The sequence below is a fragment of the Neofelis nebulosa genome, chromosome 7 (genome assembly GCF_028018385.1).
Source record: "Neofelis nebulosa isolate mNeoNeb1 chromosome 7, mNeoNeb1.pri, whole genome shotgun sequence".
NCBI classification, from domain to species: Eukaryota; Metazoa; Chordata; class Mammalia; order Carnivora; family Felidae; genus Neofelis; species Neofelis nebulosa.
In genome coordinates, this window is record NC_080788.1 from 108,598,211 (window position 1) to 108,614,367 (window position 16,157).

Below are 16,157 nucleotides of genomic sequence, written 5' to 3' on the forward strand. Positions count from 1 at the left end.
ATGAAAACAAACACCACTGTCATTGTATTCTTTTTTTCTTTGTGGTTTTGTTTTTTTGGTTTGTTTGTTTTTGGTTTTTTTTTTTTTTTGCATTTAGATGATTCAGAGACTTAAAAGTAGAAGGCACAATCTCATTGAAAAGTTACTAGAATGTAAGCTACCTGAGTGCAGGACTTACATCTGTTTTGTTTACTGCTGTACTTTTTAATTTTGGACATAAAATTAGTATTCAGTATTTGTTATGTGAATGAATGATGATTGCAACAGGATACGACAATAACCTCTGAAATTTTGTTAAAATGAGTTCTTAAGTGGCTAGAAGCCACATTTCCAGCCTAGGGATAAAAAGCATCCACAGACTCTAGAATGAATAAGTGAAAGAAAACAATATTAAGGTGTGGAAAGGTAGAGATGTATTGCTTATGTAACTTCATAGTATATGTAATTAACAAAATTTCAATTGTTTATGCTTAGTGAGAGCATTCTTAAATTTATAGAATATGGACACCTGACTTCTCTTAGTTTTCCTAGTGTTCATATTACTATACCATATGACTGTTCACATGCCCTTTTATTCATTCATCCAACAAAATATTGAGTAGCTCTTTGTTGCCATGCTGTGTGCTGTAGACATGGCAGTGAACATAGGCCCTTATGGTCTAATGGGGGAGACAGATGTTAAACAGCTAATTATTCAGAGTTTATCAAGCTTACTGGGTTTATTAGCAAATATGGTGAAGATGAGGCTAGCCTGGCAAGTAAGTCATTTCAGCAAGACAGAAAAATTAAGAGAGTTCTTAAAATTGTGTTAAAGGCTTTTCAGAATCATTTAACCTATCATACTAAATTGCTAATACTTAATGAATACCTCTTCTATGGTACTTAGCAGAAAATTGTATATTGGTTTATATGAAAGGGTATTCTCATTTTTAGTATTTTTTAAAGTTTCTATTTTAATTCCAGTTAACATCCAGTGTTATATTAGTTTCAGGTGTATGATGCAGTGAGTTAACAATTCCACGCATCATGACAAGTGCACTCCTATGTTTTTGAGTATTTTTATTATTGCTTATTTCAGGAACCTATATACTAATGATTACTAATGGACTATGTCTGTTGCTGTTATTTTTTCTTAGAAAATAATGTATTTTCTTTAGTGATGTTATTCTAAATGGTTGCTGCATTGTAAAAGTGTGTGTGTGTGTGTGTGTGTGTGTGTGTCTCTTTTAACATAATGACCAGAAGTTCCTTAAAGTAAAAATTGTTTTCAGAGTTAATTTCTTTTCTTTTTGAATGGATTCCAGAAATCTAGAGCATAGTAACTTTTTATTTGGAATGAAATCCTGATTTTGGAGTTAGCACAAAAGGTAGTCTATACTTTTCCTTTATTTTAGGAGAAAGCATAATGATAATATTTGTAATGTATAGATGATCTAACAGTTAAGTTTTAGTAAAGTGTAAACTATTTTCATAATAGACTTGAAATTTGCTAAGTTAGAAAAGTTAAAGAATATATTTCAAATTAATACTTAAGTTACAGCCATGTATAATTACCTTGGTCAGCATCGCTTTTCAAATGTTTGTATATTTTTCTGAATGGGAATAAGCTGAATTTTTGAAAATCGTTCCATGTGTGCTTATATTTTTGGCAAATGATTGAAATATGATATAGGGCTCTCAGGTATATCTTAGAAGAGAAACAGGGGCTCCATTTTGTTACATTCTAGGGGAGTAAAAACATTACTTATGCTATTGAATGTAGATTTGCATGGGTTTTTCCCCCTGAGTGTAGTGGATGTTACCTTAGGTTATATAATTCACTGTGGCTTTTCTCACTACATTTTTACCCTCCATGCCTCATTTATTTATTATTTATACGACAACAACAACAAAAGTTGGAAAGACCCCAGTTTCGTGTTGTACACTTGAAAGTCAGCAAAATATACTAGATTACTTAATGTGGGTGTTTTTCAAGACATTTGCCTCCCCCAAATCTTATTTATTCTCATGACTTGTCCATCGCTTTGATGAGAAAGATAGCAGAATTTCTCTTGGGTTTGTTTTGTATTTTTAGCTGCCTTTACTGATAATTTCTACTTGGATATTTTGTAGTCACCAATGTTGAACTGATTTGAACCACCATCTTTTTTTCTTATTGAGAGAGAGCATGAGTGGGGGAGGAGCAGAGGGAGGGAGAATTTTAAGCAGGTTTCATGCCCTGTGTGGAGCCCGATCATGAGGTCTCATGCCAGTGAGATCAACAGGGAGATGCTTAATGGAATGAGCCACCCAGGTGCCCCCCACCAGTGATTCATTTTAAATGTACAGTTCAACTGATTTTTGTATTTATTTGCAGTTATTCTAAATTCACACTCGTAGTCGCCCTCAGTCATTAATCTACTTTCTGTAGATTTTTACCAGTTTCTGTAGTTTTACCTTTTTTGGACATTTCATGTAAGTAGAATTGTACAACATGTAGTCGTTTGCCTGGTTTCTTTCACTTAGCATACTGTTTTTGAAGTTCATTTATTGCAGCATGTATCAATATTTTATTCTTTTTTGTTGCTGAATAGCATTCAGTATAATTTATTAATATTAAATTGTGAGTTAATTTTTATATCATATGAATGTACCTCATTTTCTAACTCATTCACCAGTTTATGGACATGTAGGTTATTTCCACTATTTGGCTACTATGAATAATGATGCTAGGAATATCTTGTGTCTTTGTGTGGTCATATGTTTTCATTTCTCTTGACTGGATACCTATTATTATTACCTATTAGTATTACTAATACTAAGTCAAAGTACATTATTTGTAAACTGAAGAAAAAATGCTAAACTCATTTCCAAAGGGGTGGCACCACTATACCCTCTCCTTAGCAATGTGTGAAAGGATCCGGTTTCTCCACATCCTCAGTAAAACTTTTTATTATCTATCCTTTCGATTATAGCAAATCTAGTAACTATGAAGTAGTATTTCATTGTGGTTGTAATTTGCATTTTTCTTAAAGATTAATGATGTTGACCATCTTTTCACGTACGTATTAGCCATTTGTGTATCTTCTTTGATGAAATGTCCATTAATTCAGATGTGATATATCACTGGAGTTTCATGTAGTTTGATTTCCTTAATCTGATAATTTAGAGTCATATCATAACTGTTTTGGTGGAAATAGCACGTTCAATTACCATTTTGCATCCAAACTTTTCAAGACTTTTTTGCCTCCAGTCACTTAAAAAAAACCCCAACACTTTCCTTGTAGGATTTGCTAAGACATTTTCTCTGTTGGTGACTTAATTTTAATTTTAATTTTAATTTTAATTATGTCCATGATTTGTCCTGTAAATTCTTCTAGCTTTAGATCTGAGAAACTTGGCATCTATCTCACACCAAGTATTTTTGGGGAAAGATTGATTGAACATTACAAGGTTAAGTTGTGCATCATTTATGAATTTTGTTTTATCATTCTCATGGTAAACAGAATTATCACAGAGTAACGTTTATTGTTCTCTAAATCGCATAATTAAAAAGAATCCTCTTTGACCCTGTGTTATTTTGACCATATTTCAGTTATTAGGATTTGTAGTAAAATTTATTTTTAACTATCTAGGATTTACTTATTAATATCAAACTTTTAAATTGAGCAACCATGATTATATTGTCTAAAAATAAGATATTAAAAGGTAGTGTTGTATGGTAGAACCCATATGAGATAGGAATTAGGAGATTTGACTCTTACTATGTGACTTTAGGAAAATTTATATTTTAGCTTTTTTATTCATAAAATAAGGAAGTTAGGGGAAAAGAACATAGGCTTTAGAATCTGACAGGATTGGCTTCTGATACTCAATCTGTCATTAATACTGTGTGACCTTGCTAAGTCACATATCTAAACCCCTGTTTCTTATCTGTAAAGTAGGAATAATAGTATTTATCTCCTAGAACTATTGTGAATACTAATGAAATAGTGCATTAAAAAAAGCCCTTATGGGCACCTGGATGGCTAAGTGGCCAACTTGGACTCAGGTCATGATCTTGCTGTTTGAAGTTGAAGCCACACGTCCAGCTGTGTGCTGACAGCTCAGAGCCTGGAACATGCTTTAGATTCTGGGTCTCCATCTCTCTCTCTGCCCTTCCCCTACTCCCTCTCTCTCTCTCTCTCTCGCTTGCTCTTTCAAATATAAATAAACATTAAAAAACTAAAAACAAAACAAAACCCTTAGGCCAGTGCCTGGCACCAAGTAAATAATGTTAACTGTTAATATTACCAGTTGATCTTTCATGTGCCTACCAACTTGCAGAGAAGATTTTAGATTATATGATTTCATAACTTTAGTAACTTGGGCTTTATTGCTGGTATTTAGTGAATGATTAAGTATGTTTCCTACTGTAATGACTTAAGAGAGCCTGTCTCTTCTGAATATTATTTTTCTCTGGAAAGTGTTCTAGCTCTTGAAAATACCCATTCTGTATCATCTTTTCTGGGCATTACACTGATTTATAAAATGAAAGTGGGAGTAATAAAGTAAATCTGCGTTACTATGTTAGTGGAACTATAATAGGTTCCTTCTTTAATTCTTACAGTTTTTCTTTTTCTTTCTTTCTTTTTTTTTCCCTCCTAACCTAACAGTGTGACGTTAATACCGGACTTTTTGTATCAGATGGCAGGAGAATTTAGTACTTGGCAGGTTATGAAGAAGACACTTTGAAACAGGAATGTCAAAATGCCACTTAAAATGTTCCACTTGGGCAATCCTCTTCTTAACCTGTGTAACCTCCTGTACTTAGATTCATTATTCAGAGATTGGATTACTGTGAGATAGTGTAAGATTTCGCTTGACAGTTTCATGTTTATTTAGAAAGGCTCTGAAACATATGGAGGTTAAGGGTTAAAATAATGTTAACAAAGTTTTCTAGGTATTTCACTTCTTCTTTTCCTGTGTATTATTCTAGCCAGGTAAATGAGTAAATCAGAATATCTAAAACCCATTTTTAAAAATTATGGTAAAATATGCACGACATAAACTTTACCATTTTAACTCCTTTTAAGTACATGGTTATTGATATTAAGTACATTCATATTGTAGTGCATCCATCTCCAGACTTTTTCAATCTTTTCCAACTAAAACTTCTGTACCTATTAAATACTAACATCCTGTCTCCTTCCTGCCTCACCCTAGCTTCTGGCAGCCACCATTCTACTTTCTGTCTCTATGAATTTGACTACTCTAGGAATCTCAGGTAATTAGAATCATATAGTGTTTGTCCTTTTGTAACTGGCTTCTTTCTTCTTCTTCTTCTTCTTCTTCTTCTTCTTCTTCTTCTTCTTCTTCTTCTTCTTCATTTTCTTCTTTTCTAGTTTATTTTTATTTATTTTGAAAGACAGAGAGCAAGCAAGGGAGGGGCAAAGAGAGAGGGAGACAGAATCCCAAGCAGGCTCCATGCTATCAGCACAGAGCCTGATGTGGGGCTCGAACTCCCAAACTGTGAGATCATGATCTGAGCTGAAAGTCAAGAGTTGGATGTTTGACTGAGCCACATAAGCGCCCCTATAACTGGCTTATTTTACTTAGCATAATGTTTTTAAGATTCATTCACGTTTTAACATGTGTCAACGTTTTTAACTTTTTAAGGCTGAATAATATTCCATTGTGTATATATGCTACATTCGGTTTATTTATTCATCCATCAATGGACACGTGGGTTGCTCCTACCTTTTGGCTATTGTCAATAATGATGCTATGAACATTGGTGTACAAATATTTGTTCGAGTTCCTGCTTTCACTGCTTTTGTGTATATAGTCAATAATGGAATTTTGTTGGCTTATATGATAATTCTATATTTAATATTTTGAGGGATCAACATCCTGTTTTCCATAGTGGGTGTGCCATTTTACCTTCCTACCAGCAATGCACAAGAGTTCCAATTTATTTACATCTTTGACAAAACTTGTTATTTTCTGTGGTTTTATTTGTTTTGGATAATAGCCATCCTTAATAGTCATGGGTGTTACATGGTATATCATTGTGGTTTTCATTTGCATTTCCTTAATGACTAGAAATGTTAAGCGTCTTTTTATATGCTAAATGGCAGTTTGAGTCCTTTGCCAGTGTTTGGGGAAGAACTTTTGAGGTTGCGTTGTCAAAGAAGTTATTAATACCTGACAGTAAACTAACTAGGGTGATGCTACATGGGATTAAACTTTGTTGAAAAGAAAAACCACAAGTCACATGCAGATGTCTTCAGTGGTTGTTTCTCACTGCCTCAGTTGCACTTTATCACTTTTAAGTCATAGTTTTTACTTTTTTTTTTTTCAAATAAAAGAGAAATGTACTGTGTATCCAACTTAGTAACTTAGAAGAAAAATAAAGGAAACTAAGGGAGGTAACAACAGAACTAAACTATAAACTAGAATATGGTGGGATTAATAACTGCAAGAGCTCGTTTTTATTAAAAAGCTAGGAATTAAGTTGTTGAGAACTATACAAAGAAAAAATAACTAGAGTTAGAATCTGAAAACATGGACTATATAAAAAAATAGGGATTTTTAAAAATTAGAATCTGTGTTCAAATGTATGATAAATCTCAATGTAATGATTTATATAGCTCAGTGGTCTTTAATTTTGTATGCTTGTAATTAAATACAGGCCTTTTATTTAGTTAGTCAGTAGTTATTTCTTTTCAGAAAAATCCCGGATGTTTCATTCAACTTAGTTTTTACTACAGAATTCCCTCTATGTGTGTGTTTGTGGGGGCGGGAGGTATAAGTAACTATCATATCCACACACTTGGTAAGTAAGTTTTTTATTTCATTTTAAAGACTTTTATGTAGACATTTATGTGGCAAAATTTTGTGGGGAATAATTTAATTAGTGTTCTTGCCTAATTAGGGCTTTCAGTAAAACACTGAGTACCAAAATTGTCAAAGCTGTATAATAAAAATAGGAAAATATGAGGATGGACTGCACTTATATATGTGCTGAATTCTACCATTGATAGTGAATAGATATATACTCTTTAAGGCTAAATTTGAATTTATTATTATTTTAAATTTTTTAAAATTTTTTTAAATTTTTATCTATGTAAATATAATTTATAGTCAGATTGGCTTACGTACAACACCCAGTGCTCATCCCAACAAGTGCCCTCCTCAATGCCCATCACCCATTTTATTTTTTTGAGAGAGAGAGAGAGAGAGAGAGAGAGAGAGTTCGCATGCAGCATGTGCAAGCGGGGGAGGGACAGAGAGAGAGAGAGAGACCGAGAAAATCCCAGGCAGGCTCCAGCTGCTCAGCACAGGAGAACTCTGAGATCATGACCTGAGCCAAAATCAAGAGTTGGACGCTCAGCTGACCAAGCCACCTGGGAGTCCCAATGCTAAATTTGAATTTAATGATGGATTTGGTTTTCTTCTTTTAAATCATGTCAATTACCATATGTTAATTATATAATGTGGGTTTCAGTAATATAATGAATTGTACCCATGAAATAGTAGAGTTAATAGATAATATTTTTAAAGTAAGGAATTTAGTCTACAGATAAATAGTAATATGAAAATAATATTAAAAGATATTGCTCTAATTCATTTTTCTAACAGGGTCAGCATATTTCATTAGCACCTATTCAAAAGCTTGAAGAAGCTCTATATGAATACCAACCACTGCAGATAGAGACATGTGGACCACAAGTTCCTGAGCTTGAGATGCTGGGAAGACTTGGGTAAGTGTCTAAGAACTTCTCATTGAGGAGCTGATTTTAGGGCTTCACTGTTGGTACTATTTTTAAATTATACTTTAAAAAATTTTTTAGATTTTGAATTTATAGAACTGTACTCTTCTGCAAAAAATGAATGGTTCTTAATACTAAGGGTACACATTATTTTTTCTGTGGTTTTATTAGGTCTTTTGAGTTAAGTTTGGATTATATTAGTTCTCTTTTTAGTGATGTCGTTGGCAGTCATACTGAAGTAGCTGTTCATTTTCAGCTCACTGTGTATTTTTTTTTTTTTTTTTAGAAATAGGGGCTTAATTTAGTCGTTAGTAAGCCAGTAAAAATATGAGAGTTGTGACCTTGCCATGAAAAAGAGTAGATTTACTCATTGTCTGTTGTTTACAGCATAAGTATATTTATGAGAAATGAGCCACAAAATATATTTAGTCAAAAGGTATAATGTAGGGATGGCCCAGTGGCTCAAAAGCCATACTATATGCATCTGTTTTGGAAATGAACCTGGGATTGTGACTCTTTTGAGTGATGGAGATGATCATAGTCTGTGTCAGTGAACCAGGTGGGTATCTACAATATACTTGAAAAGTCTAAGTACAGACTTTGTTGGATGGAACAAATCCATGTCTTGGGCTGGTTTCTCAACCTAAACTTTTGAATGAAAAGAAGACTCAGAAACCATTGCTTCTTAACAAAATAAAATAGTGTAAAGAATATAATGTGAGGGGAGCCTGGGTGGTCAGTCGATTAAATGTCCAACTTTGGCTCAGGTCATGATCTTAGAGTTCATGGGTTTGAGCTCCATATTGGGCTTTGCACTGACAGCTGAGCCTGGAGCTTTGGATTCTGTGTCTGTCTCTCTCTATCTTCCCCCCTCCAACTTGTGCTCTCTCTCTCTCTCTCTTGAAAATAAATAAACATTAAAAAAAAAAAAAGAATGCAATGTGAAAAGAAAGTAATAGGTTCAGCGACACCAGGTGATTAAAAAGTAATTAAAAAAGAAGACCCCTCCAGTCGCCTGGGTGGGTCAGTCGGTTCAGCCTCCGACTCTGGATTTCGGCTCAGGTCATGATCCCAGGGTTGTGGGATTGAGCCCCGCATCTTAATCTGTGCTGAGTGTGGAGCCTGCTTAAGATTCCCCCCCTCCCTCCTCCTCCTTCATTCTCTCTCTCTCTCTCTCTCTCTCTCTCTGTGCCTGTCTCTACCCCTCTCCCTTGCTTGTGCTCTCCCTCTCTCTCTAAAAAAAAAAAAAAGACCCAAAAAGCAAAAACAAGATAGATGAAACAGATAATAAAACCTACATACAAAAAAAACACAAAAAACAGAAAAAACAACAAAAAAAATCCCTACATGTATCTTCAAAACCAAAATCTTGAATATGACACATAGTATTTTACATATGAAACTGGAGGCTCTAAGATCAAATTACTATTAAAATGGTAGATAATTTACTAATCTGCTATTTGGTAGATCTTAATATTTTCTTTAGTTCTGTATTCTCTTAAGGTCCTACATCTTCCAAACATGAAGCCAAAGGGATGTGAAACAAAACCTAAACTTAGCCCTTTTGAGTTTGAGATAGATTTGTCAAATAATTGGCCAAAATTGAAGCTTGAGACAGACAATAATAGGTTTCATGATGTAAAAAGTTAGTGATAAAGATGTTGGTTTCTTATCTTTTATTGGGTTAGCAAGTGCCAGAATTCTAGATCTCAAAATAAATTTTTAAAAAATCTTTATTTTTAATGTTAGTGACAACAGAGTATGTAAAGTAATATTCCTTTGTTACAGGGCTTTGCATTTTCCAATAGTTTTGTCATCAAAATTACATTTGAAAGATTATGGAAGTAGGCATGCATAATGAGAATGCACAAGTGAAATGGATGAAAACAGTACAAAGGATAGGAAGAGAGAAGAACTATCTGGAGATAGATTGTGATAAGCTAAAGATGTTTAATATAAACCCTACAGCAATACTAAAAATGTTAGAAAAAAAAGAGGGATAGTCAGTAAATCACTAGCAGAGAAAATAATGAGATCATAAAAATACTTCATTAATGAAGAGGAGCACAGGAAAAGAGGGTGGCAAAAAATAAAGATATGATACAATTAGGAAACAGCATAGTAGTGGATTTAGTCTTAACTATGTCTGTAATTGCATTACATGTAAATGATCTAGGGGACACCTAGGTGGCTCAGTCAGTTAAGCATCTGACTTCGGATCAGGTCATGATCTTATGGTTCATGGGTTTGAGCCCCACTTCAGGCTCTGTGCAGACAGCTCAGAGCCTGGAGCCTGCTTCGGATTTTGTGTCTCCCTCTCTCTCTGCCCCCTCCCCTGTTCATGGTCTGTTGTGTGTGCGCGCGCTCTCTCTCTCTCTCTCTCTCTCTCTCTCTCTCTCTCTCTCAAGAATAAATACACATTAAAAAACATTTTTTAAATGACCTAAAACAGTACTATCCAATACAACTTTCTGAAGTGATAGGAATATTATATGTCTCTGTTGTCCAAAATAGCAGTCCTCAGTTCCATATTTCTACTGAGCACTTGAATGTGTCTACCGCAGTTGAAGAATTGAATTTTAAATTTTAATTCAGTTTGTTTATTTATTTATTTTTAATGTTTATTTCTTTTTGAGAGAGAGACAGAGAGACAGAGCACCAGCAGGGGAGGGGCAGAGAGAGAGAGAGGAAGACACAGAATCCAAAGCAGGCTCCAGGCTCGAGCCAGCTGTGTCAGCACAGAGCCCGATGCGGGACTCAGACCCATGAACTGTGAGATCATGACCTGAGCCAAAGTTGGACGCTTAACCAAATGAGCCACCCAGGCACCCCTAATTCAGTTTAGTTTAAATAATGATGTATAGCTAGTGGCTCCCATATTGGATAGCACAGGTCTAAATATTCCACATAATAAGCAGAGATTGTCAGATTGCATTAAACCCAAGATTTACTATGTGTTTCCTGCAAGGAACTGACCGTTATATGTAAAAATACAGTTTCTCTGAGCTTTCCAAGTTTCTCTGTACTTTCTGGATTTATAATTTGTTGTTTTTCTCTTGTAAATATCTCAACCATTTATTCTTCACAGATTTCTTTTTTTCATTAAAGGATTTCTTTCTCATCTTGCTATTTTCATAACTAGTATTTCCATACCATTCCTTTTTATAATTTTCACCTCTTTTCTGAAATCCCCTGTTTCTACATGTTCTCTACCTTTTTCACTAGATCCTTTAACTTAGTAATCATGTTAGTTTAAAGTGCCTCTTTGATAGTTCCAACATCTCTGGGTTTGGTTCTGTTGACTATTTTATTTTGTGTCGTGATAGATTTGTTTTTCCTGCTTTCTTGTGTTTATTGTAATTCTTGTTTGAATATTGGATAATCTGTGTGACAGAACAGAGACTGAGATAAATAATATTTATGCCTGAAAATATTTATGTCCTGTTCTTCTGCCAAGGCATTAGTGTAGGGAGTTAAGCATTAAGTCTGTAGTTTGATCTTAGTTTGGGTTTTGTTGTTGATTCAGTTGATGTTGATAGGCTTCATATTCTTCCAGTTATAGTCTGTTGCCACTTTGTGCCTAGTATGAGGCCTGGGGTGCTGGAGGGATCTTTTCAGTCTTCTTGCTCCACTCTTAGCTCTCAGCAGGTGCTGCCAGCCCGAGCCCCATAGGGATTCTCTCTTGGGTTCTCTCTCCCCAGCAATAGACTACTTCTTCTCTTTACTTGAAATAAGTTTTGTGGTGGGAACAAGGGGGTTTCTTAGTTCTCCTGTTCTAACTTTAGCCTCAAGCGGTCTTATATGCTGGAACCTCAGAGTGGTGCTTTCTTGGTGTACCTGTCTCTTTCCTGAGGCAAACAACTTTTATCTTTTATTTCAGAGTGCAGGTGTGTTAGCTATTCCTCTCCCAGCTCCACAACTAAACAGTAGGTGTTGATAGGGATGGGAAGTCTTGGGTGTAAGGCAGTTTTCTCTTCCTCCCCCAATCTCTGCTTTGCATCATTGTGTTAGCACAGGTACAAATGGGTTTTCTGCCTTTCCTCAGTGTTTGAAGGCTTTTCCCTGTGTCACCACAGAGTTGAGGAGGGTGGCCATAGGTTTTCTACTTCTCCCCCAGTAGCAGCCAACCTTTGCCTTTCCTAGCAGCTGAGTTCTGGCTTTTTTTTTTTTTTTTTTCTTAAAGTTCATTACCTCTAGCATTTAGTGTTTTATTTTTGCCAATTCTTACTGGGTTTCTGCAGTGGAATATCCTCATCTTCCTCTTATAATGTGTTATTTTTGGTGCTGCTGCTATATATACACGTGTGTATATTTAACTAACCCCATTAGAAATCTGTGTAAAATAGATGTAGCTTAATTAACTGCTTTTTCTCTTTGTTTTGAGTAAATTGTTAAATTTAGTAAACTTTGGCAACTCTTCTGATTGTTTGGAACCCTTTTTGATTTCATTTTGTCTTTGTCATTATGATTTAGATTTTAAAATGTGGGGTAAGTGTTCTTTTAAAAAATTAAAAAAATTTTTTAAAAATTTTATTTTTTAAAATTTACATCCAAGTTAGTTTGCATATAGTGCAACAGTCATTTCAGGAGTAGATTTTTATTTATTTTTTTTTTTAAATTTTTTTTTTTCAACATTTTTAATTTATTTTTGGGACAGAGAGAGACAGAGCATGAACGGGGGAGGGGCAGAGAGAGAGGAAGACACAGAATCGGAAACAGGCTCCAGGCTCCGAGCCATCGGCCCAGAGCCTGACGCGGGGCTCGAACTCACGGACCGCGAGATCGTGACCTGGCTGAAGTCGGACGCTTAACCGACTGCGCCACCCAGGCGCCCCCAGGAGTAGATTTTTAATGCCCCTTACCCATTTAGCCCATCCCCCCTCCCACATCCCCTCCAGTAACTCCCTGTTCTCCATATTTAAGAGTCTCTTATGTTTTTGTCCTCCCTCCCTGTTTTTATGTTATTTTTGCTTCCCTTCCCTTATGTCCATCTGTTTTGTATCTTAAAGTCCTCTTATGAGTGAAGTCATATTTGTCTTTTTCTGATGAATTTTGCTTAGCATAATACCCTCCAGCTCCATCCACATAGTTTTAAATGGCAAGATTTCATTCTTTTTGATTGCTGAGTAATACTCCATTGTATATATATGCCACATCTACTTTATCCATTCATCCATCGATGGACATTTGGGCTCTTTCCGTACTTTGGCTATTGTTGATAGTGCTGCTATAAACGTTGGGGTGCATGTGTCCCTTAGAAACAGCATACCTGTATCCTTCGGATAAATACCTTGTAGTGCAATTGCTGGGTCATAGGGTAGTTCTATTTTTAATTTTTTGAGGAACTTCCATACTGTTTTCTAGAGGGGCTGCACCAGTTTGCAGTCCCACCAGCAGTGCAAAAGAGATCCTCTTTCTCTGCATCCTCGCCAACATCTGTTGTTGCTTGAGTTGTTAATGTGAGCCATTCTGTGTGAGGTGGTATCTCATTGTGGTTTTGATTTGTATTTCCCTGATGATGAGTGATGTTGAGCATTTTTTTCATGTGTCGGTTAGCCATCTGGATGTCTTCTTTGGAGAAGCATCTATTCATGTCTTTTGCCCGTTTCTTCACTGGATTGTTTTTGGGTGTTGAGTGTGATAAGTTCTCTATAGATTTTGGATACTAACCCTTTATCTGATATGTTGTTTGCAAATGTCATCTCCCATTCCATTGGTTGCCTTTTAGTTTTGCTGGTTGTTTCCTTCACTGTGCAGAAGCTTTTTATTTTGATGAAGTCCCAATAGTTCATTTTTGCTTGTGTTTCCCTTGCATCCGGAGACATGTTAAGAAGTTGCTGCAGCCAAGGTCAAAGAGATTTTTGCCTGCTTTCTCCTTGAGGATTTTGCTTCCTGTCTTACATTTAAGTCTTTCATTCATTTTGAGTTTATTTTTGTGTATGGTGTAAGAAAGTGGTCCAGGTTCATTGTTCTGCATGTCGCTGTCCAATTTTCCCAGCACCACTTGCTGAAGAGACTGTCTTTATTCCATTGAATATTCTTTCCTGCTTTGTCAAAGATTAGTTGGCCATATGTTTGTGAGTCCATTTCTGGGTTCTCTATTATTCTGTTCCATTGATCTGAATGTCTGTTTTTGTGCCAGTACCATACTGTCTTAATGATTACAGCTTTGTAATACAGCTTAAAGTACGGGATTGTGATGCCTCCTGCTTTGGTTTTCTTTTTCAAGATTGCTTTGGCTATTCGGGGTCTTTTCTGGTCCCATACAAATTTTAAGATTGTTTGTTCTAGCTCTGTGAAGAATGCTGGTGTTATTTTGATAGGCATTACATTGAATACATAGATTGCTTTGGGTAGTACTGACATTTTAACAATATTTGTTCTTCCTATCCAGGAGCATGGAATATTTTTCCTTTTTTGTGTGTGTCTTCTTCAATTTCTTTCATAAGCTTTCCATAGTGTTCAGTGTATAGATTTTTCACCTCTTTGGTTAGGTTTATTCCTAGGTATTTTATGGTTCTTGGTGCAATTGTAAGTGGGATCAATTCCTTTATTTCTTTCTCTGATTGTTGGTGTATGGGAATGCAACTGATTTCTGTGCATTGATTTTATATCCTGGTACTTTGCTGAATTCATGGATCAGTTCTAGCAGTTTTTTGGCGGAATCTTTTGGGTTTTCCATAGAGAGTATCATTTCGTCTGCAAAGAGTGAAAGTTTGACCTCCTCCTAGCTGATTTGGATGCTTTTTATTTCTTTGTGTTGTCTGATTGCTCAGGCTAAGACTTCCAATACTTTGTTGAATAACAGTGGTGAGAATGGAGATCCCTGTCTTGTTCCTGACTTTAGGGGGAAAGCTCTCAGTTTTTCCCCATTGAGGATAATATTAGCTTTGGGTCTTTCATATATGGCTTTTATGATCTCGAGGTATTCTTCTATCCCTACTTTCTTAAGGGTTTTTCTCAAGAAAGGATGCTGTATGTCAAATGCTTTCTCTGAATCTGTTGAGAGGATCATGTGGTTCTTGTCCTTTCTTTTATTGATGTGATGAATCACATTGTTTTGCAGATATTGAACCAGCCTTGCATCCCAGGTATAAATCCCACTTGGTCGTGGTGAATAATTTTTTTAATGTATTGTTGGATCTGGTTGGCTAATATCTTGTTTTTGCATCCGTATTCATCAGGGAAATTGGTCTGTAGTTCTCCTTTTTAGTGGGATCTTTGGTTGTGGAATTGAGGTAATGCTGGCTTCATAGAAAGAGTTTGGAAGTTTTCCTTCCATTTCTATTTTTTGGAACAGCTTCAAGAGAATAGGTTTTAACTCTTCCTTAAATGTTTGGTAGAATTCCCCTGGAAAGCCATCTGGCCCTGTACTCTTGTTTTTTTGGGAGATTTTTGGTTACTAATTCGATTTCTTTACTGGTTATGGGTCTGTTCCAATTTTCTATTTCTTACTGTTTCAGTTTTGGTAGTTCATATGTTTCTAGGAATTTGTCCATTTCTTCCAGATTTTCCATTTTATTGGCATATAATTGCTCATAATATTCTCTTATTATTATTTTTATTTCTGTGTTGGTTGTGATCTGTCCTGTTTCATTCTTGATTTTATTTATTTGGGTCCTTTCCTTTTTCTTTTTGATCAAACTGGCTAGTGGTTTATCAATTTTATTAATTCTTTCAAAGAACCAGCTTCTGGTTTCATTGATCTGTTCTGTTTTTTTTTGGTTTTGATAACATTGATTTCTGCTCTAATCTGTATTATTTCCTGTCTTCTGCTGGTTTGGGGTTTTATTTACTATTCTTTTTCCAGCTTTTTAAGGTGTAAGGTTAGGTTGTGTATCTGAGATCTTTCTTCCTTCTTTAGGAAGGCCTGGATTGCTATACATTCCCCTCTTATGACCACCTTTGCTGCGGTTTTGGGATGTGGTGTTACCATTTTCATTGGCTTCCGTGTACTTTTTAATTTCCTTTTTAACTTCTTGGTTAGCCCATTCATTCTTTGGTAGGATGTTCTTTAGCCTCCAAGTATTTGTTATCTTTCCAACTTTTTTTTTTATTGTGGTTGATTTCGTGTTTCATAGCGTTGTGGTCTGAAAATATGCTTGGTATGTTCTTGATCTTTTTGTACTTGTTGGGGGTGGAGAACGTTCCATATGCACTAGAGAAGAATGTATATTCTGTTGCTTTAGGATGAAGTGTTCTCAATATATCTGTTAAGTCCATCTGGTCCAGTGTGTCATTTGAAGCCATTATTTCCTTGTTAATTTTCTGTGTAGATGATCTGTCCATTGCTGTAAGTGAGGTGTTGAAGTCCCCTACTATTATGGTATTGTTATCAATGGGTTTCTTTATGTTTGTGATTAATTGATTTATATATTTGGGTGCTTTCACATTTGGAGCATAAATGTTTACAGTTGTTAGGTC

At 35.4% G+C, this 16,157-nt stretch overlaps 1 protein-coding gene across 1 annotated transcript in view; it reads left to right on the plus strand.

Moving 5' to 3' along the window:
* The window catches only part of MNAT1 (MNAT1 component of CDK activating kinase), a 224,198-nt gene that overhangs the window by 134,970 nt on the left and 73,071 nt on the right, over window positions 1–16,157 (plus strand). The window contains exon 7 of the mRNA XM_058739246.1: window positions 7,603–7,724. Coding sequence (XP_058595229.1) covers window positions 7,603–7,724 — 122 coding nt within the window. The remainder of the gene's footprint in view (window positions 1–7,602; window positions 7,725–16,157) is intronic.